Source organism: Mercenaria mercenaria, chromosome 10, assembly GCF_021730395.1.
Source record: "Mercenaria mercenaria strain notata chromosome 10, MADL_Memer_1, whole genome shotgun sequence".
NCBI classification, from domain to species: Eukaryota; Metazoa; Mollusca; class Bivalvia; order Venerida; family Veneridae; genus Mercenaria; species Mercenaria mercenaria.
The window spans coordinates 32,204,346-32,223,115 of record NC_069370.1 but is presented as its reverse complement, the minus strand read 5'-3'; the positions used below and the strand labels follow the sequence as shown (position 1 = coordinate 32,223,115).

General features: G+C 34.9%; 1 protein-coding gene across 1 annotated transcript in view; it reads right to left on the bottom strand.

Moving 5' to 3' along the window:
• LOC123559486 (coiled-coil domain-containing protein 191-like) overlaps positions 1-18,770 on the bottom strand; it is a 28,571-nt gene that overhangs the window by 9,603 nt on the left and 198 nt on the right. Inside the window, exons 2-15 of the mRNA XM_045351349.2 lie at positions 17,550-17,588; positions 17,003-17,138; positions 15,654-15,863; positions 14,144-14,301; positions 13,311-13,534; positions 7,367-7,541; positions 6,201-6,391; positions 5,664-5,916; positions 5,025-5,264; positions 3,981-4,230; positions 2,284-2,515; positions 1,594-1,688; positions 1,109-1,191; positions 388-489 (exon numbers count right to left, since the gene is read on the bottom strand). Coding sequence (XP_045207284.2) covers positions 388-489; positions 1,109-1,191; positions 1,594-1,688; positions 2,284-2,515; positions 3,981-4,230; positions 5,025-5,264; positions 5,664-5,916; positions 6,201-6,391; positions 7,367-7,541; positions 13,311-13,534; positions 14,144-14,301; positions 15,654-15,863; positions 17,003-17,138; positions 17,550-17,588 — 2,388 coding nt within the window. The remainder of the gene's footprint in view (positions 1-387; positions 490-1,108; positions 1,192-1,593; positions 1,689-2,283; positions 2,516-3,980; positions 4,231-5,024; positions 5,265-5,663; positions 5,917-6,200; positions 6,392-7,366; positions 7,542-13,310; positions 13,535-14,143; positions 14,302-15,653; positions 15,864-17,002; positions 17,139-17,549; positions 17,589-18,770) is intronic.

The following is an 18,770-nucleotide window of genomic DNA, read 5'->3' as shown; positions in this document are numbered from 1 at the left end:
GCCATAACTTACTAAAAAATTGTTGAACCAGTCTGACTTTCAGGGGGACACAACTAGGGTACCAATACATCATTCTGACAAAGTTTGGTCAAAATCCCCCAGGTAGTTTCTGAGGAGATGCGATAACAGGAAATTGTTAACTGAAGGACGGACGGAATGACGGACGGATGGACGGACGGACGGAAGGACAACGGACCACGGACGCAGAGTGATTTGAATAGCCCACCATCATCAGATGGTGGGCTAAAAATGTGCTCCATCAATAATTTATAAATTTTAGTGGAAATTATTTGCACAAATTTTCTTAAAAATGAAGCCCCAAATACAATTCATGAAACGTCAAATTTATTCAGAATATTGTGTTTTTAGGCCGCTATCATTAATTACCTGTTTCTCCACTCTCTTTCTTTCTTTATACGCCATTGCTCTTGCTTTCTTCTCTTCTTCCTCTTCACGTCTCCTGGCCTCAGCCTCAGCTTCAAGATGCAGCTATAGTGAAACATAAATGGAACTATATTACCTGGTGGCATTGAAATGAATTTTGTAGAAAGACTGACAAATATTTATCCATAAAGGTCTTCTACATGTTCTCGTATCAAATAGGAATATTAATGTTACACCCTAAAATTCAGTAACAATGAAATAGTAATGAGTTTTCACATTTCATTAATTTCTGAACAATACATGTATTTATAAATACAAGTAAAATGTTTCAGACAATATAACTTGGATAGATATACAAGCTTACTTTGTTTTGGGTTTTTTGTTGGATTTAAGGTCACCCCCAACCCAATTTTATGTCTTATTGCAACTTCCCAGCTTTTGGTGGTGGAGGAAGACACCTCTTGAGATTATTTCAAGCACAAGCAGAAACCTGGGTAGAACCACCAACACTTCTTAATCCAACTGAACTACTTACTTAAATGAAAGAATTCTACACCCAAAGGAAGGTTTAAAACCCACAACTGTAAGGGACCAGTGATTCAGAGTCAGCACCCTTAACCACTCAGCCATAGAGGTCCTGTTCCAAACTTATTACTTCCCAATAAAGTCAGGAAACAAACATTCAGGTACAGTTTGAGAACATTAGCAGAAAATGTAGATATACCAATCTTTCTTCTTCAGCTTTTCTTCTTTTCTCCTCTCTTTCTTTTTTCAATCTTGCCCTCTCTGCTGCCCTATCATCCATATCTAAAAGAAAGAAAAAATTCAATTTTGCTTTGTCACCTACTGTCATATCATTTGGTAATTTTTCAGCTTAAAATGTTGAAATTGACCCAAGGCATATCATAGTTTGGATATTGTAACTGACCAAGCAGGCACATGGCTAGAATCATACACCTTCTACGAGCAAGGTGGAACATTTCATCACATGTAAATGAGGTGCAATTTTTTTTTTAATCAACTTTATACACACTGCCACCAAGACCTGTAAAACAACTGAAAGTCGCAGTTCAGAAAACAGTATTTTCTAAGAAGGAATTTTATAACAGAATATTATATCTATATCCGGTCAGATATCATCACAGAGCTGGTCAGAAAACAAGTAAACCTTAATATAACATGTTACTGAATGTAACAAGCACAACTTACTTTTGAGGACCTGAAGATATTTAGATTTCTCCGAGGCTGTACTGGTGTACGAGGACGGTCTGGAAACATCAGTCCTTGCAGACACTGGAGCAGTTCTGTAAAACGATGGTAAGTATTAGTAAATATCTAATTGATAATAATAATTAAAGATGGACTTAATCACCTTTAAAAATGGATATACAACGCATTTATTAAAGATAACCACTGTCCATATTTTACTAAAATATTTTATCTTCAGAAATGAAAGTACAAAATCCTCATCAAGTAGATTTAACTTTACTTAATATATAGATTGATTGTGTATATAGAGCTACATTCATGATTAAACGTCATGCACTAACAATCAATTATTAAAAAAACTTCCAGTTTTTCAGTGGTACTACATATTTATACTGTGTTTAGCTGTAATTGCATCAGCTGTGTATCATTTTAAACCTGATGTGCAATACTGTTAATACACATAAATTTTGAATGTTTACACAAACCATATGTAATGATTTTTCATGTTTTCAAATATGAAAACTGGGTTTAGTATAAGTCTAAGTCATTCATTTGAAATATTCTTTAACTTCATGTTGCAATTCAAAATACATAATAACACACTATTCAAAATTTTGGAGTAAAAAGTATACACTAGTAAACAGACTATATATGAATTTGTTAATGCAAATTATTATTACACTTTCTTACCTGTTTGTGGAAGCACCTGTCCGTGATGTTTCTGGGCCAGTATCATTGTGTGACCTCTGACCTCTAGTACCAGCTTGTGTAGCTGACTGTGGGCGTTGGTTCGAATGAGGAGTTTTATGAGAGTCTGTCTGGACAGCTGATTTAGGTCTAGTCTTTTCAGCTTTTGAAACAGTCTTTCCTGATTGTTCTTTATTTTCTCTATCTTTTAAATGATTTGTAGTTTTCTTTTCAACTATAAACATAAAAATATACAAAATATACACAGCTGCTATATACAGTAATTGTGAAATTATTACTGATAATACAGGGATTGTTTTATTAATGACCATGTAGCAAAAGACCCGAAACTATATCCAAAGAAACAACAAAAATAATTATCTATTTTTATAATATACAAAAACTGTAAAATCGACAAATTCATGTTCTGTAAAAATAGCCTCTTTGGCGTAAACAAGAGCTGTCTGTAAAACAAGAACGACCACCCCATGAAGGCCTGTCCCATTTTTAGTCCCAAGATTACAATGAGATCTTGCCCTTTGACCAAATGACCCACAACACAGTAAGGGTCATCTACTGGTCACAGACAATCAGCCTATGAAGTTTGTGGATTTTAGCTATTGAGATGAAACTGTTTAAGTCACAAATGTGACCTTAACCTTTGACCTCCTGGCCCCAAAAACAGTAGAGATTATCTACTTACCACAGGCCCTATGAAGTTTGACAACTTAAAGCCAAAAAGGTCTTTAGTTGTTGATTTTTTCTTCATTTTTAGTCTCAAGGTCTGTGACCTTAACCTTCGACCTCCTTACTTCCAAAACAGTAGGGGTCATTGACTGGTTACAAGCAACCGCCCTATAAAGTTTGACCACTTTGAGACCAATTGTTCTCTAGTTTTGAATAGAAGCCAGGTAGTCTACTGACCAACAGCAGACAGACAGACCAACAATGAGCAAAACAATATATAGAAAAAAAAAAATCAATATGATGAAGTTAAATGATTTTGAAGTAACAAGTTAAAGTTCTTTCATCACAGTAAGTCATGTTGTTGTCACAGAAGCTTGTTTATCATCAATTACAAAATTATACCCACTATACATATTATACAAGGATCTTACAGTCAACTAAATCTGAAAAACTCAGAACCTGTTCTCTTACACACGTAACATCTACAACCAAGAGCAAAATCAGGGTGAAATTTTACAAGAATGAGTTTGGAGACCAGACTCAAAATGCAGCCATGCCATTGGTCAATTTTAATTTTGTGCCCAGAAACAACCAATCAGATGCTAAAATTTTAAGTTTGGTTCTCAATGTCAATTTCATAACCTTAGGCCCTGAAATTTACTTTATTTCAATTTTTGCACTATTATGTTGTAGCAGCCCACCTGGCTTAGCTCAATAGAAGAGAGCGCAGATCTACTGATTGGGGGTTGTGAGTTCAATCCCTGGGTGAGGCGCATTTTCACCTTGACGATTTGTTAAAAAACATTGTCTTAAATCATTCATCCTCCTCCTCTAATTCACGTGGGGATGTTGGGAGTTACTTGCGGAGAACAGGTTTGTACTGGTACAGAATCCAAGAACACTTGTTAGGTTAACCGCTGTCCTTAAAATAACTGAAATACTGTTGAAATATGGTGCTAAAACCAAAACAAATAAATTATGTTGTAACACTAAATGAATGAAAATAAACATACACTGCTGTTCTGTCTCTGCAATGTTGTGTTCTGTATCAGCCATCTGTTTAGACATGTGTTGCAGCACGAGTTTTTGCTCCACTAATTGTTTCTGGAGTTCCGCATGAGTGCTTTTGAACTGGAGATCCTCTATGAGCCGCTGTTGTTCCAGTATTTGTTTCTTCTGATCCTCCAAAATTTTCTTCTGAGTGGCATGTCTGTGCTCGTATGTACTCACTTCCTTCTTATGCCATGGTTGTCTGCCATATTTCTGTGCATAGAATTTTCAATATATGCAGTTTCTATAAATGTACTGTATTCCCTAAAATAAATGCTCCCTCTCTAATACTCCATTTTCATGCATTCTATGGATATTTTTTTTCAGAAAGAAGTCATTTCAAAGGTAAGCACTAGTATTACGCTGGTATCAGGTAATGATCAACTGACAAAATTCAACCATTATATCTTGGATGTATAGCATATTAAGCCTTAAATGAAATCTACAATAAATGTATATATTTTTTAACTGTCAGAGCTTTCAACCCCAGTTTGCAAAATACAAGTCCCAAATTTCTACAGAACTACACACATTCTTCTTACTTTCATTTCAATTCTGGTACATTTGGCTTGGTGCTTCACTTTTGGGCTTTAAGCCTTAGTATACATTATCTTATTTTATGACGTACACAGTGAACAAGTTTATGTCCTTTCCTACATAACCCTTAAAACAATCTTTAAAGTCACTAGTATACCAGAACTGTGTATGTTTTCTGATTTATATATAAAAAATTTCAGTTCTGATCTATTATACAGCCTTTTACCTTTATTAATTCAATAGCAAACATTTATTTACGACTGTGAGAAATTAAAATTTACATTGTAGAAAAAAATTTATTCACAAAAATTTTATCAAAATTGTGATTTTCCCATTGACACCCTTTATGAAATCTTAAACGAGATCCAAATTTTTCACACTTTCACAATTTTTTAAGTATACTCTGAAGCTATGAATTTTATCACATTAAACACTGTAGAAAAACTTTTGATTCAAACATGCTGAACTACCTTAAGTATTTTAGCATTCATCTCTTCAGGGGAACAGGTTGGTTCTCCACCAGCAAGATCTGCCATTTCTTCAGGCGTCAGGTTAAGATGACGCCGAGTCACCTGCCATGGCTCATTTGGTACTCGGGAACGAGGAATCTTGTTGTGTGAGGGACCTGGTGATGTTATATCACTGCGGGCTGTTGACATGGAATCACTTGTCTGTGGAGGTAATTTCCTTGAATTCTCAAACATGGCATTCTGGATGAAAAGAAACAGAACTGAATAAATTATTTCGAAAGCATCTCTACACCTGTATTGCTAGAACATTTGGATTACTAAGTTTAAAACAGGACTTAAAAAGGTAACACCAATGTCTTTTGTTTTTGTTACAATTGTGTGAAGGAAGAAATCTTTGTAATGGCAAGAAACAGTTGAAATTGTTTAGAAAATCATTACATCCAACAGGGATAAGAAGTTTTCATTGTGATGTCTTTCAACTGGTTTCAAATATGTTATGTTTTTTTAAAACTTAGCTTTTTTTCAAAGTTACCACTATAATTATGTTCCTAAATCATAAGATGTTGATTATATGTTTTAGCTAAGAGCTAAAATTTTAAGTTTGATATCTCTCTGAATTTTTCTGCATTTTATTCTTACAATTTTATCAGCTGTTGACTGTCTGTCTGTTTCTCTATTGCGTGGTGTAGACTTGACTGAACCAGTGTCCTCATGGTTCCAGAGTTTCCCGGTAGCTGCAGCCTCGAGGAGGGACATCATCTTGTTACGAGTGTTGTTCTGGGCACTCTCTAGCTGACGTCTATCCTGTTCACTCTGTACCCACACCTGCCATGCAATGAAATATTTCCGCAGTAATGTCTGCCGGCTATGTCTCTCTGCAATCTGCTGGTTTCTGTAATGCAAAATTTAACCTTTAGCGTGCTAAATTTTTAAAATGGACTGGTCCATTCAATTTGGGCAATACCATTTATTATTCGAAGGGGTGTTCACTGAAAATGTACTGACTGAATAGTGAACAGTGTAGACCATGATCAGCCTGCACGAGTAGCTTTAAGGTGCTTAAGCCGTTGCAACTGAAATTCAATCCTGAATTTCATTATGCAGCATAGCCAACCTTCTATCATTTCTTTAATTTATGCAATCAGCTAAATCATAGATTAAAACATTTTGTCTAACCTTTGAGTATTAATGACATCCCGCTCTTGCTGTTTAGTTTCTCGGTCCATACGTCTCCCCCTGATGTATGATCTCCAGGCATTCCATGCCCGCAGCATGAGTTTCCAGTCAAACATGGCTCGTGCTTTACCCATTTTCAATCTACGATCTAGCACCAAATTGTACCAGGCAGAAAAATGTCTATGCAAAGTCTGCAAGAAGGTTATATTACAAACATGATTGAAAATAATGTCTAACACACTACGATAAAACATGGAGTAAACAACTGTAAATCTTTACTTTATTATTTGAACAAATAAACCGTATGTCTTTTTGCTCCAAAATCTCTTAAAATATAATAAATAGAGAAGAAATTAATTCTAATATAACTCTAACACAATTTAAAAATTAATGATGAGAAAGTTTTCTCTGAATTTTTCCATTACGAAATATGGTTTAAATTTTCATATTAATGTAGCAAGTAAGCTCTGAACTGTTAACTTTTAGAAGTGCACAAGATTTCAGAGAGCTATTATTATCCAAATTAAACAATTAACAAGAGCTGTCTGTAAGACAGCACGCTCAACTTTTCCCAGTGCTTGTCTCTGAATTAGAGCTTTGCCAGTAAAAGGGGCTTAACTCAATCAAATATATAATCAAAGTTATGGGGATTGTTTCTTCTGGTGCAGCCTTTGATAGTAAATACTAAATAACTATCTTAAGTCAATAGCTTTGAAAGTAAGATATTGGACGTTATATAAAACTTTAACAAAAAAATTCTAAGTTAAAAAGGGGCATAACTATGTCAAAATTCAAATAAGAGTGATGGGGATTGTTTCTCTTGGTGTAGACTTTGATAGTTAATAACTATTTCAAGTTTCAAGTCAAAAGCTTTGATAGTAACAGAGATATTTGACTTCATCAAAAACTTTAACCCAAAAATTCTAAGTTAAATAGAGGCATAACTCTGTTAAAATTCAAACCAGAGTTATGGAGATTGTTTCTCCTGGTGTAGACTTTTATAGAAAATAACTATTTTAAGTTTCAAGTCAAAAGCTTTGATAGTAACAGAGATATTTGACTTCATCAAAAACTTTAACCAACGGCAACGGCGACGCCGGGTTGAGAACAATAGCTCTACTTTTTCTTCTCTTCGAAAAGGTGAGCTAAAAAATGATGAAACAAACCTTCAGATTATTAGCTGCCTCTTTTGCTTCTAATTCCCTGATTCTCTGAGCCAACAATCTTTGCCGTTCCTCATATCTTTTCTGGTCTTCAATAGTTTGTTGTTCTTCTGCCTCAGTATCCCAGGCAACCTTCACCTTGGCAGCAAGAAGTATCTCTTCTTTAGCCTGTCTCTCTCTGTATAGAAAATGTAAACACCTGAATATTACACTCCATCATGCTTTTTCATCAATCAGCCTTTGCTTTCATGTACAACATGTCAGCATTACCCAAACTTTACAAGATGAAAATACCTCCTACGAGTTGCAACGATGAAATACTGACTGATCCTGCTAGATAAAGAATAATTATGTAAAAGTGGCCTACATCTTGTAATATACACTTTATAATGGATCTTTTCCACACAATCTATGCAATTTTATAATAATATATTGAGATAATCTTACATTATAAAGTCACTTTCATCGAAAAAAAACAGTATTACTGAAAAATAAACATTCAAATCGTTCTTACTCCTACCAAGCTTGGTATTAAGTCAAATGTGTCTAAATAAGGTATATTCATTTGGGGAAAAAAATCATTTGATTTAAGATATATAAATTTCAAGGCATCTTAAATGGGCAAACAATCAAACTTTTGTCTAAGTCTAGTTGATTTCAAATAAGCCTTGGTGAATACAGCAATCATATATCCTTTCGACTACCGCTATCGTACACCGACGCACTACCTGAGACGCCAAATGCAGACTATATTTTTGGGGTTCTCCATTACCGCTACTGTTTTGCAGACGGGCTACCGCAGACGACTAATACGTACCAGAAAAATGGGGGTGCTCATTTCCATAGCGTATAATGCAGTATTTGGGTAAAAATTGTATATTTTCGCAATTGAAAATAGAAGGAATTAACAAAAATATACTACATTTTTATGCTGCGGTAATTTTTATGTAAAACGGTTGCTACACTATGGTAGTTATGTCCATTGTGTGGTTATTGGTATAACTACACTGTGGCACAACTTATAGTTTCTTGTTTCCTGCAATAGTCTACTATGGTATTTATATGCAGATAAAACAAACAGTTAATGTTATTTATTAAAAGTCACATATTTAAACGGCTACTGCATCACTGCGGCAGTACATGCTATTTTGTGTGAATATGTATTAATACGCTGCGGCACTCTCTTTGGTTTCGCATGCCCTGCATTAAACTATTGTGATAATCGGGGGGTTAAATAATGCCTTCTGGATAAGTTTTGATTACTAGTATAATCCTTTCGCAGGGTAACTTTCTCAGCACTGTGGAAGTGCACTTAATTTCATTTAATATGTATAACTACACTATAGCACTGCCTTAAAATTCAAGTTTCTCACAAAAGTCTACTAAGTTCTAAGTAACAGGACTAGTTAAACTACACTGTGGTGCTACATTGAAATTCGTTCTTCTTGTAAACGTGTACTGTGGTAATTATTTGCAGAGTGGTTTGGTTGCTGTACCACTTCTCCCTATGTCAGCCCCTCCCCCTCCCCAATCCCGTCTAACAAGACATATGCATCCCCACACCTATACCTAGAGCCTCACTCCCTGTAATTACTATAAGTACATGTACTCTTTTATCCAGGCACCATAGTGCTTTGGAATTCCCTTCCAGTACAACTTGTGCAAGCCCCAACCCTGAACCAGTTTAGGCAGGGTGTAACCAAACTTGCACACAATGCTTAACATGATAGACCTGTTTCTTTAAACTGCTTTTATCTGTAAGTCCTTTTTGTTTTTAACACTATCAACTGTATTCATGCTTGCAATACACATCGTGTATTACTTTTATTCTCCTGTCCATTCTACTTTTAAAATTCTTGTACAGGCGCGCAACTGCACGTAATACTCGTAAAGAGGAGTGATGCAGTATAAAAAGATAAATAGATAAACGTTTAGTTAATAGTATGTATTAAAGAGAAGATTTAAAATATTCGTTTTAGCAGATGCAGTTTCTGCATATCTTTGGAAGTTTAAAGTTTATATTAGAGGGAAAAAAAGAAGTAGAACTAACGAGGAAGGTTGTTGAACATTTGTTTGAACCGTATAGTGCTTCTAGACACATCCCTTTGGCACAGGCGTTCCTTGCCAGCTCTACCCATCTTTGTCGGTCTTTTAATAAGGGCGAAAATTCTTGCCATATGATTTGAAACCACAGAAATAAGTCCGATGGAAGGATGTTTCGGCAGGAATAATGTAATACATGTAATACATTATAATTCCTGGTTTCGGTTAGTACAATGAACAAAGGACAGCATATGACACGTCAAATCAAAGATGAAAACATGGTAGCTAGAGATGGAAGGTTACCGTTCAGGAATTAGGAAACCCAAACAAACGCAGGTAGTGAATACCATTGACCGAGAGTTTGCAGACTCACATGAAATTATCTCAATGTCAGGGCGAACAAACTAAAGACCGCCGGTGGTCTCCGAACACCAACGTCATCAATTGGTTCTAAGCAGTGTAAAGCCAATTTACACAGGTATAACAATACTCTTCTTATTAAAAAGTTATATTGATCTAATGAGTAGTTTTAAAGATTTCATGGTATTATTGAGTCATTGCTATGTTACGTGAACGTACTTTTTTTTACTCCATGTATATAAATTGGGTCTGAGTCAACAATTCGCTCAAATCCAAAAATGTACTCCAATTATCGCTCTGGGTCAAAAGTTTGATCGATTCATCTTTTGATAATTAATTTTCACATGCAATATACTTTTCTATTATGAGCTGTCCCAAGGGAAAAGGTGTTTAGAGTTAAAGTTTTAAACATGTTTCATAAAGTTTGGCTTCTTGTGAATTTTGATACATTGTAATATGGTATAGAAATAATAATCATACAACCGGGCATATCAAATATAGACACATAACTAACTTATTAAACAGTTCTACCGATGACATGTTTATCACAGTGAATTTCGGACATTTTATCTTTCTATGCGACATTAACAATGCTAATTACCCTACCCCCCCCCCCTTGCATTTAGACGGCTATTTAAAAAATACATGTATATATAGATTAACGGTTATTGTCGTAAGTTGTTGACAAAATTGTTACGTTCTTACTCAGTTAAAACGGACTACATACAAATTCAACAAAAAACAGGAATTATTTCATGACTTTCAGTGAACTTTTTGTGTAACATTACATATGCTCTATGTTACCTTTTGCGATGATTTGTAAGTAATGAATGATCCTCATCTGTTATAGCTTTTACAACTTGCTTTCGTTTAAATATTTTTTTTTGTCAAATGTTTTTGTTTGCTTTTAATGTTTCACTTTTAGTCTGCTACCCCTTTCTCCGGATCGGACTATAAGTAGACTGTCTATCATGAATTTTAGTCCAAAATACGTTGTTCAGGTTGTGTAGCATTTGATATGATTCTTCTTACTCATACCCGTTCATAGGAGATTGCCTGTACTGTAGTGTTTTCAGTCAGTTGTTCATTTTATTGTTTTATCTTATTATTTTCTGTTATAAAAATGTTGTTTTTTTTTGCATTTTACTTTGAGTCACCCACTGGCACCAGATCATAAAGAAAATGCCTCCGTACGTGTTATACCCTACCCCTAGGTATTCTATAAGAACCATGGTCATGAACGGGAAAGTGCACTAACCCGTTTCAATCGTACATTTCTCAACTTAAACGCGCAGTTCGGTGCATAGGTACCTAGTATATTGAACAAGCGATAATTTATCTTCCATCGTGCACCAGTCACATTGTCTCAATATTCCATATTTCTGAGATTATCAACATATTTTTTGCTTTCGTCAACGTTACAGAAAAAACTTGCTTGAACTTCCCTAATGAACATCCGGTCTAGAGGTCACGGCAGTGCGCACATGTTTGGCGAAACGTAAACAAACAAAAACAGATTTTTAAAAAATCACAATTTTACACTAAAACTCGAAATGATGAATGAAATTCATCTTGTATATGATCTTTAATTTGAAATCGTACTTTGGTCTGCATCTGTTCTGTATATTTTATTCATTTTGCACATTTTGCTGCATTTTCACATTTTAGCGAACACGTGTAGTAAAATGACGATTGACATACATTTTCACAACAGCCAATCAGATTGGTTTTGTAATCTAGAACGGAACTTCACCAGGGAAGTTCAAGCAAGTTTTTTGTGTAATGTTGAAATTACTATAAAACTACGCGTTGTTTTTCTAAGATAAGATGTATTGAAAAAATGTGACCGGTACACAATGGAAGATAAATTACCACTTGTTTGATATCCATAGTACACATTTACCGCACTGCGTGTTTTAGGTATGAAATGCGCGATTGAAACGGGTTAGTATATTTTCCCGTTCACGACCATGGCTCTTATAGAATACCTAGGGGTAGGGTATAACACGTACGGAGGAATTTTCTTTCTGATCTGGTGCCAGTGGAGTCACCTACCAGTTATGTCAGCGGACCATGTAAACGCGTCAACTATACGTTATTAAGGTTCATTTAGATTTATTCATATTCATAATCTGTTGAATACTGTACCATTTATAAAGCATTCAAGAGTATCCATGCATTATAATGCATAATGCATGGAGCTCAAAGTCAAAATTACCATTGTGTACTTTGGGATAATTGAAATGCATTCTTACCTAAAGTTTGAGTTTTAAATTTGAAAAGTACAATACTTCCATAGTGGATAAATTTACACACTACTAGTATGCAATTGGAAGAAGCGATGTGTGCATATGTATTACCGTTGCGGCGTAAAAACGATGAAGCGTTCTGTAGAGAATTACCACAGTGTATATATGTATGTTCCAAGTGCAATAACAATTAAAATATTACTGCCGTAGTGTATAAATGTACACTATTTCTGATTACCACAGTGAAATTTTGTATTTCATGGAAAAAAGTTCAGAACTTCCGTAGTGCCATAGTGAAAGTAACTAGTGAAAAGTCTACAAAACGCATCAGTGGCAGACTCGTGGTTTTCAGACTTCTAGAATGCCGGAGCCGCATAATGCAGACGTAGTAAAATAGCTTTAAATACCGTAGCGTAGAAATGAGTAATTAATTAAGTTTTAAAAACTGAGTTCGGTAATTACCACGACGAGCAACCATCAAAACTAGTGGGTATTTTTGGAGAGTAATGATCCCTTAATTGTCTGAAAAGGATTTTCTTATCAACAAATTGCGATAAAAATGATTTTAGAACATTATTGCGCACGAGACGTTTGGTTTTGTTTTTAAACTTTATGGAGACCTGTAATTTGTTGCGTAATATTATTTAGTATGTCATATGAATGATTTAACTTATTAGTTTAACTGATTCTATACCGTTTTGTTAATAACATAAATGAAAGTTTACACTTCAGATCAAATTCTGCAATAAATAAAAAGCATTCAAATTCCCCCCAGCTACAAAGAAAAATTAAAAAATTCCGGTAGTCCTACGCTGTACGATGTCGGTAATCTGGACCATCGTTTTGATGGTACGTTTTAGGCGTCTGCGGTAGTCAGTCGGTGTATGATAGAGGTAATAGCGACCCCCGTTTTTATGGTACGTATTAGTCTGCTATGATAGCCGAAAGGATATACAGAAATAATATTGAGAACAAACCAAATGTATTGCTGAAAGTGATTAAAAGCCCCACAAGTCACTTGATAAGGGACGGTAAAATTTTGTTATCATGACCACTGACTCCAAATGTGACCTTGACCTTTGGACCTTTTTTGTGCAATTCTTTATGATGAGGTTAAAAATTCATGCTATTTTTCTTTAATCCTTCTAGAAGTTAGTAAGACACGGCAAAGACATAAAATAGAGCTATTTCAACTTTGAAAACCAAGAGAAGTTATCTTCAAACATAACCATATTGTTACAAGTTATTGAAACACAGATAAAAGGTTGGAAAAATTTGTCTATCTTTTCTCATACTTATACTTTTGTTCCTCCATTTTCTGTCTTTCTTCTTGCATCTGTTTCCTAATCACCGTCATTTCCTTCCGTATCTCCGCCTCCTCTCTCCTCACCTGTAACTGCTTATCCCGCTCTTCTTTTATCACTAACCTCTTCGCCATCGCCTGCACTTCTTTACGATTCTGTTTCTCCTCACGTTTTTTTCTCAGCTCTTCATCACGTTTCTCCCTATTCTCTTTAACCTAGACAGAGAAGGTCACGAAAAGGTTTTATTCTGCTAAAATTCATGAAAAATTCCTGGCACGAATTCAAAATATCCGTAGACATTAATCTGCACACGTCCTTGAATACAAACACTCACGTTTTGTAAATTCTTAACACCACAAACAACGCTGCTAACTATGAAATCACAAAATGCAGCCTACATGGAAATTAACACAGAGACCCATTAATCTGCATCACATCCTTGATTAAAAACACTCACGTTTTGTAAATTCTTAACACCACAAACAACGCTGCTAACTATGAAATCACAAAATGCAGCCTTACATTTACCTAACTTAGATTATAGAACAATGTGAACCCTTCATAATATTGGACTCCCGATTCTGACCCAAAATATTGGGACAAAAAACATTTTTGGTCAATTTTGAGGTAGTTTTAAAACAAAAGTAGAGCTTACATTGACACTGGTAGTAAACTTTACCTCTGCGGCAGAGAGTGGAATCTGTCTCGCTGCACTATCGATTTTTGTTTTCTTGAAAATAAAACCAAGAAATCACCGTGATATTTGTTGTTTCTTTTATTAACCAGTTTACTGTATACCATGCTGTATGTTCTGAACGTCTTACCTGTTGATGTCTCAACTCCATCTTACTGCGAGGATCTTTATGTTTTCCCCATTTGTCCAGTCCAAGATCCTTCTTGAATTCTTTCTTGACAACTTGTTTATCTAGCATGTTCTTCATCACAGAGGCAACAGCATCATCCTCGTCGAAGTTGTATATATCTGAAAGTCGAAAGAGTTATTTACCTAAAACATGTATAATATAAATAAATGGATCAGACGCAGAAAATGCAGATTTCTGCCACTGAACTTCATATTGGCAGCACTAGCTGATGTTCAGCATTTAAAAATATATATCTTTTACTGGAATTTGACCTACAAACTGAGTATTGAAACAAAAATAACCAAAGAATCCCAAAACATCAGCCTCAACATCATGTCCAACATGAAATATGTTAAACTGGCTCAGGAACAATTACCCTATGTTTGAGTCCAGTTTCAGATAGCAACTATATCATTGGTCATGAAACTACAAATCAAATGCTAGAGATCTGTGTGTTGAAAACAATACCCAGTCTTAGAAGCATAAGCTCAGACCTGGTTTGAAGGTTGGAGACCTATCAAGGAATGCTACCTTGCCATTGATTAATTTCAAGATTGAGATGAGAATCAGCCATTCAGTTGCTGCAGATAACTGATTTGAGACCTTGACACATGACCACAGTGATATATAATAAACAGAACTTCATTGTAACTTTTATATTTCTAAATAAATCCAAATTTTCTAAGTCGAAAAAAAAGGCCATAATTTACATTAAATTCAACCGGAAGTTATCTAATCTGATTATGTAAGTAGGTCTGACAGACAAGAAGCCTGGTGTGAAGTTTTATTCCAATATATGTACATTTGTAGTTGTTGCTCAGAAATGACTTCTACTTGCATGCAAAACTTTAACCAAATTTTCAAAGTCAAAGAAAGAGCCACAATTTACATTAAATTCAACCATGAGTTATCTAACTTGGTTAAATAAGGTCTGCTGACATGAATGCAATGTTTACTGAGACATGGCCTTACACACAAAACTTCAACCAGGTGTGACTCTGATGATGACCAGGCGTGATGCTGATGATGACCAGCCATGATGATGATGATGACCAGCTGTGATGCTACAATCACCAGGATTGGTGTGATCCTGACAATCACCAGGTGTGACTATAACACCTTAGTGAGTAGAACAGCTCTCACTTTTCTTTGAAAAGTCAAGCTAAAACACTGACATCTACATGTAACAGTTTTCAATGTGTAAATGAATTAAGTGGTTATTATGCCATTTAAGTATATTAAACTTACTGAATGCAAATTCTGTTTCAGCAAAGCTGTATTATACTACAATGTTAAGCAAAGAAAGCAAAACGTGAGAGAGAAAAAAAGCAAATAAAATGTTTACAAAATCATTTTACATTTTAAAATTTTAAACATTACATTTAGTACAAAATGAAACTATACCTGTAACCATTATATTACACCAATATAAATAATCCACTGCACACTGGTAAAAATGTTTTAAAATTACCTTTTGAAGATTTATCATTTTGCCTTGATGACAATGGCAGCCCATATTCTGCATAATTATTAGCCAGAAGATTATCCCATTCCCGCTTTACGTCAGACTGTATCTCATGTTTCTCCCAACCGTCGTCCTCATAGTGACAGTCTATTTCAGGTTCAAGGCCACCAATCAAGTTCACTTTTTCTTCCATCCAATGTGACAGCAAATCTTGAGCTACAAATGTTTTCATCAAAATTATTAGATGAACTGGTCATTAGTTCTAAATTACGGTTTCCTAAAAACTAGAAAGATAATAAAAAACCTTTTTATTTCCACTTAATTATTACTTTAAAAGTTCCATACACTCCATGCTGTTCACAGTTTTATATCAGCTAGGTTTACCACAGACATTTTCTATCAACAAACTGAGGTTGAAACAAGGCTACATGTACTTCCAAGAGAAGGGTGGCTTATTTTCCCCAATGACCTCAAATTTCTTCAAAAGTTACTTTGACTGAAGTAAAGGAAGTCATTTATACAGCCTTAGGTGTCCCTTAGATCTATGATTATGAAATCAATTAAAATTCCCCCGAAATTGCCATTTTGGTCATAACCATTAATAAAATTAAGCACCCCACCTTTCCCCCAAATTATTTCACAGTACTTTATCTGTTAATCTGTGATAATTCAAAAGCTCTGTCACATCTGTGACTGGAAAATGTTTTAATGAAGAATCAGCAGTTTTAAAGTTACTTCGTAGGAACAAATGTTTGAATGAAAAACAAAGTTAAATTGCCTTGTGGCACATATTTACCAGTCAGATGAAGATCTGATAAAAAGACATATTCTAACATAAAAATACTTTTTCTACCATTTATTTCTAGTGGGGGTGGGGGGTTAAAAAGAAAAGTAAACATGTATATGCATTCTAGAACATAAATGTTTAATGGCCCAACAACATACCATTCATTTAATTAAGCTGCTAAATGAGCACCATGAGAAAACCAACAAGTGCATTTGCGACCAGCATGGATCCGGACCAGCCTGCACTTCTGCGCAGTCTGGATCCATGCTGGTCGCTTTCACAGTCTATTGCAATAAGAGAAACCGTTAGCGAACAGCATGGATCCTGACTAGACTGCACGGATGAGCAGGCTGGTCTGGATCCATGCTGGTTGCAAATGCTCTATGTTGGTTTTCTCATGGTGTGGCTCATGTTATTATAGAAAAGCGTTAATGCACGTTTGTTTCCAGTTATACGGTATTACCATCAGTAGAATCTCTCAGAATACATTGGTCCCAGAGCCCTTTGGATTCTACAGATGTTATAACAAGAAAAAACATGTCTTAGCCAACATTATCAGATAACTTGCCTTCATTATAAGCCTGCTCATCATCTTGCATATACTCTCTTGTTGCCTTGGCAATCGCTTTCCCTCTCGCCCTTCCACCATATTGGTTAACACCAAATACTTGCTCTGCTGCCCTGTTTGAAGCATCTTCAACTTTCTGGAACAAAAACACCCTTTATATTTCAAATCCTGCATCCTAAGGACTTGAGGATATATTGTTTCTTTTGTTACTGTCAAATCATTTAATTTTTGCTGAGGAAAAAAATTTTTTTATATTTATTTCAATTTGAGAAATCAACGTGCAACAAAGAATCCCATTCATTTCATCTTTTAAAATTTGAAATCCACTAATCCATTTTAAAATCAATTATTTATTTTTGTTAAGAAACCACAAAACTTTATGTCAACCAAGTACTGAAAATAAACTCATGTTGTGCCTTGAATATTAGTTCAAGATCAAGGTACTGTGCCTTGGATATTAGTTAAAGATAAAGGATCTGTTTGGGTATTAGTTCAATGAAATCAAGCAAATTAAATTGCAAACTCATTAAAATTGGTTTTATCTTACCTGGATCCAATTTTGAATGTCATTATTTGTTGTTACTTTCTGAAAAAAAGAAAAAATATAATTTATTGTTAATTGAAAAAAAATGTACCTACATTATAAATAGACTTCTGAGTAAATTTGTCTTGAAATTGGTTTATGCTCTATTTCTACTATTTTATACCTACATACATTTCAAAAAGGCTGTTTTGTTTTGTGCGATGTTACCCCTCAACAATTCAAGTCATATGGCAACCTCTCAAGTTTTAAATGATAGACAAAGATCCAAGGTGCCCCTGCGAGCAATATTATGGGCAACTGGGTAGAACCACCAACCTTCCTTAGACCAGATGGATAGCTTTCTCACATGAAGAATTCTATGAATGAGACTTGACTGTACTGTAGTTTATGTGTAAGACTCCATTTTTCATGTACAGCTCCCTGATTTAAGCTTACGCGCTTGTGAAATACAAGTGAAAATTTTATATCATAAGTTGCGATTTTATGTACAAGGTCTAGCTTGAGACTAAACATTTGGGCTGAATATTCCAAATTTCTAATTTTTGATCTTTATCATTGTTCTTACTTTGACAAATCGTACAGACTTTGTATCTGGTAACTGTAACAAAGAAGTGTAAGGAAATCATTGCACACTTTGTGCTGTAACAGCATTATCAACCTCAATAAAATTGCCTGTATTTTGATGTATGGGAGTTTTTCAAAAATGTTGAAATTGTAACAGAAGTTGTTGTATGATCGAGACATTAGTCAAATAATTCAACGTTCAGATTGTTTTATATTTTTGACTGGCAATCTATAAACGTCAAAACTCTGTACATATATAGGTTTAAATCACCAGAAAATTCGTAATTTTGGAAATTATTTGATAATTTTTACATAAATCAATGAGGAATTGAATCCCCTTTTGATTCATGTAAAGTTTTATTTGAATTTATGGCCAATTCATGAAATAATCGGCATTTAAACCTGTAGCATGTAAAGCATCAGCTGCGATGAAAATGTCATCAGAAATTGCTTCAACTATTTTGGTCTTTCGAGTCGGGATTATTGCCCATATGAAAAAATTATCTCAGTATTTTCTAGGATTGAGTGAAATTAGTTGGACTAATCGAGACATGTGCTCAGTTTGTCTTAAAAAGGCGAAAATATATTGGCTGAGGGTTGGCAAGGGCGGATTGGGATGTGGAGGGTGCTGACCCCCAAGTGTCTGTGGAACAGGTGAAA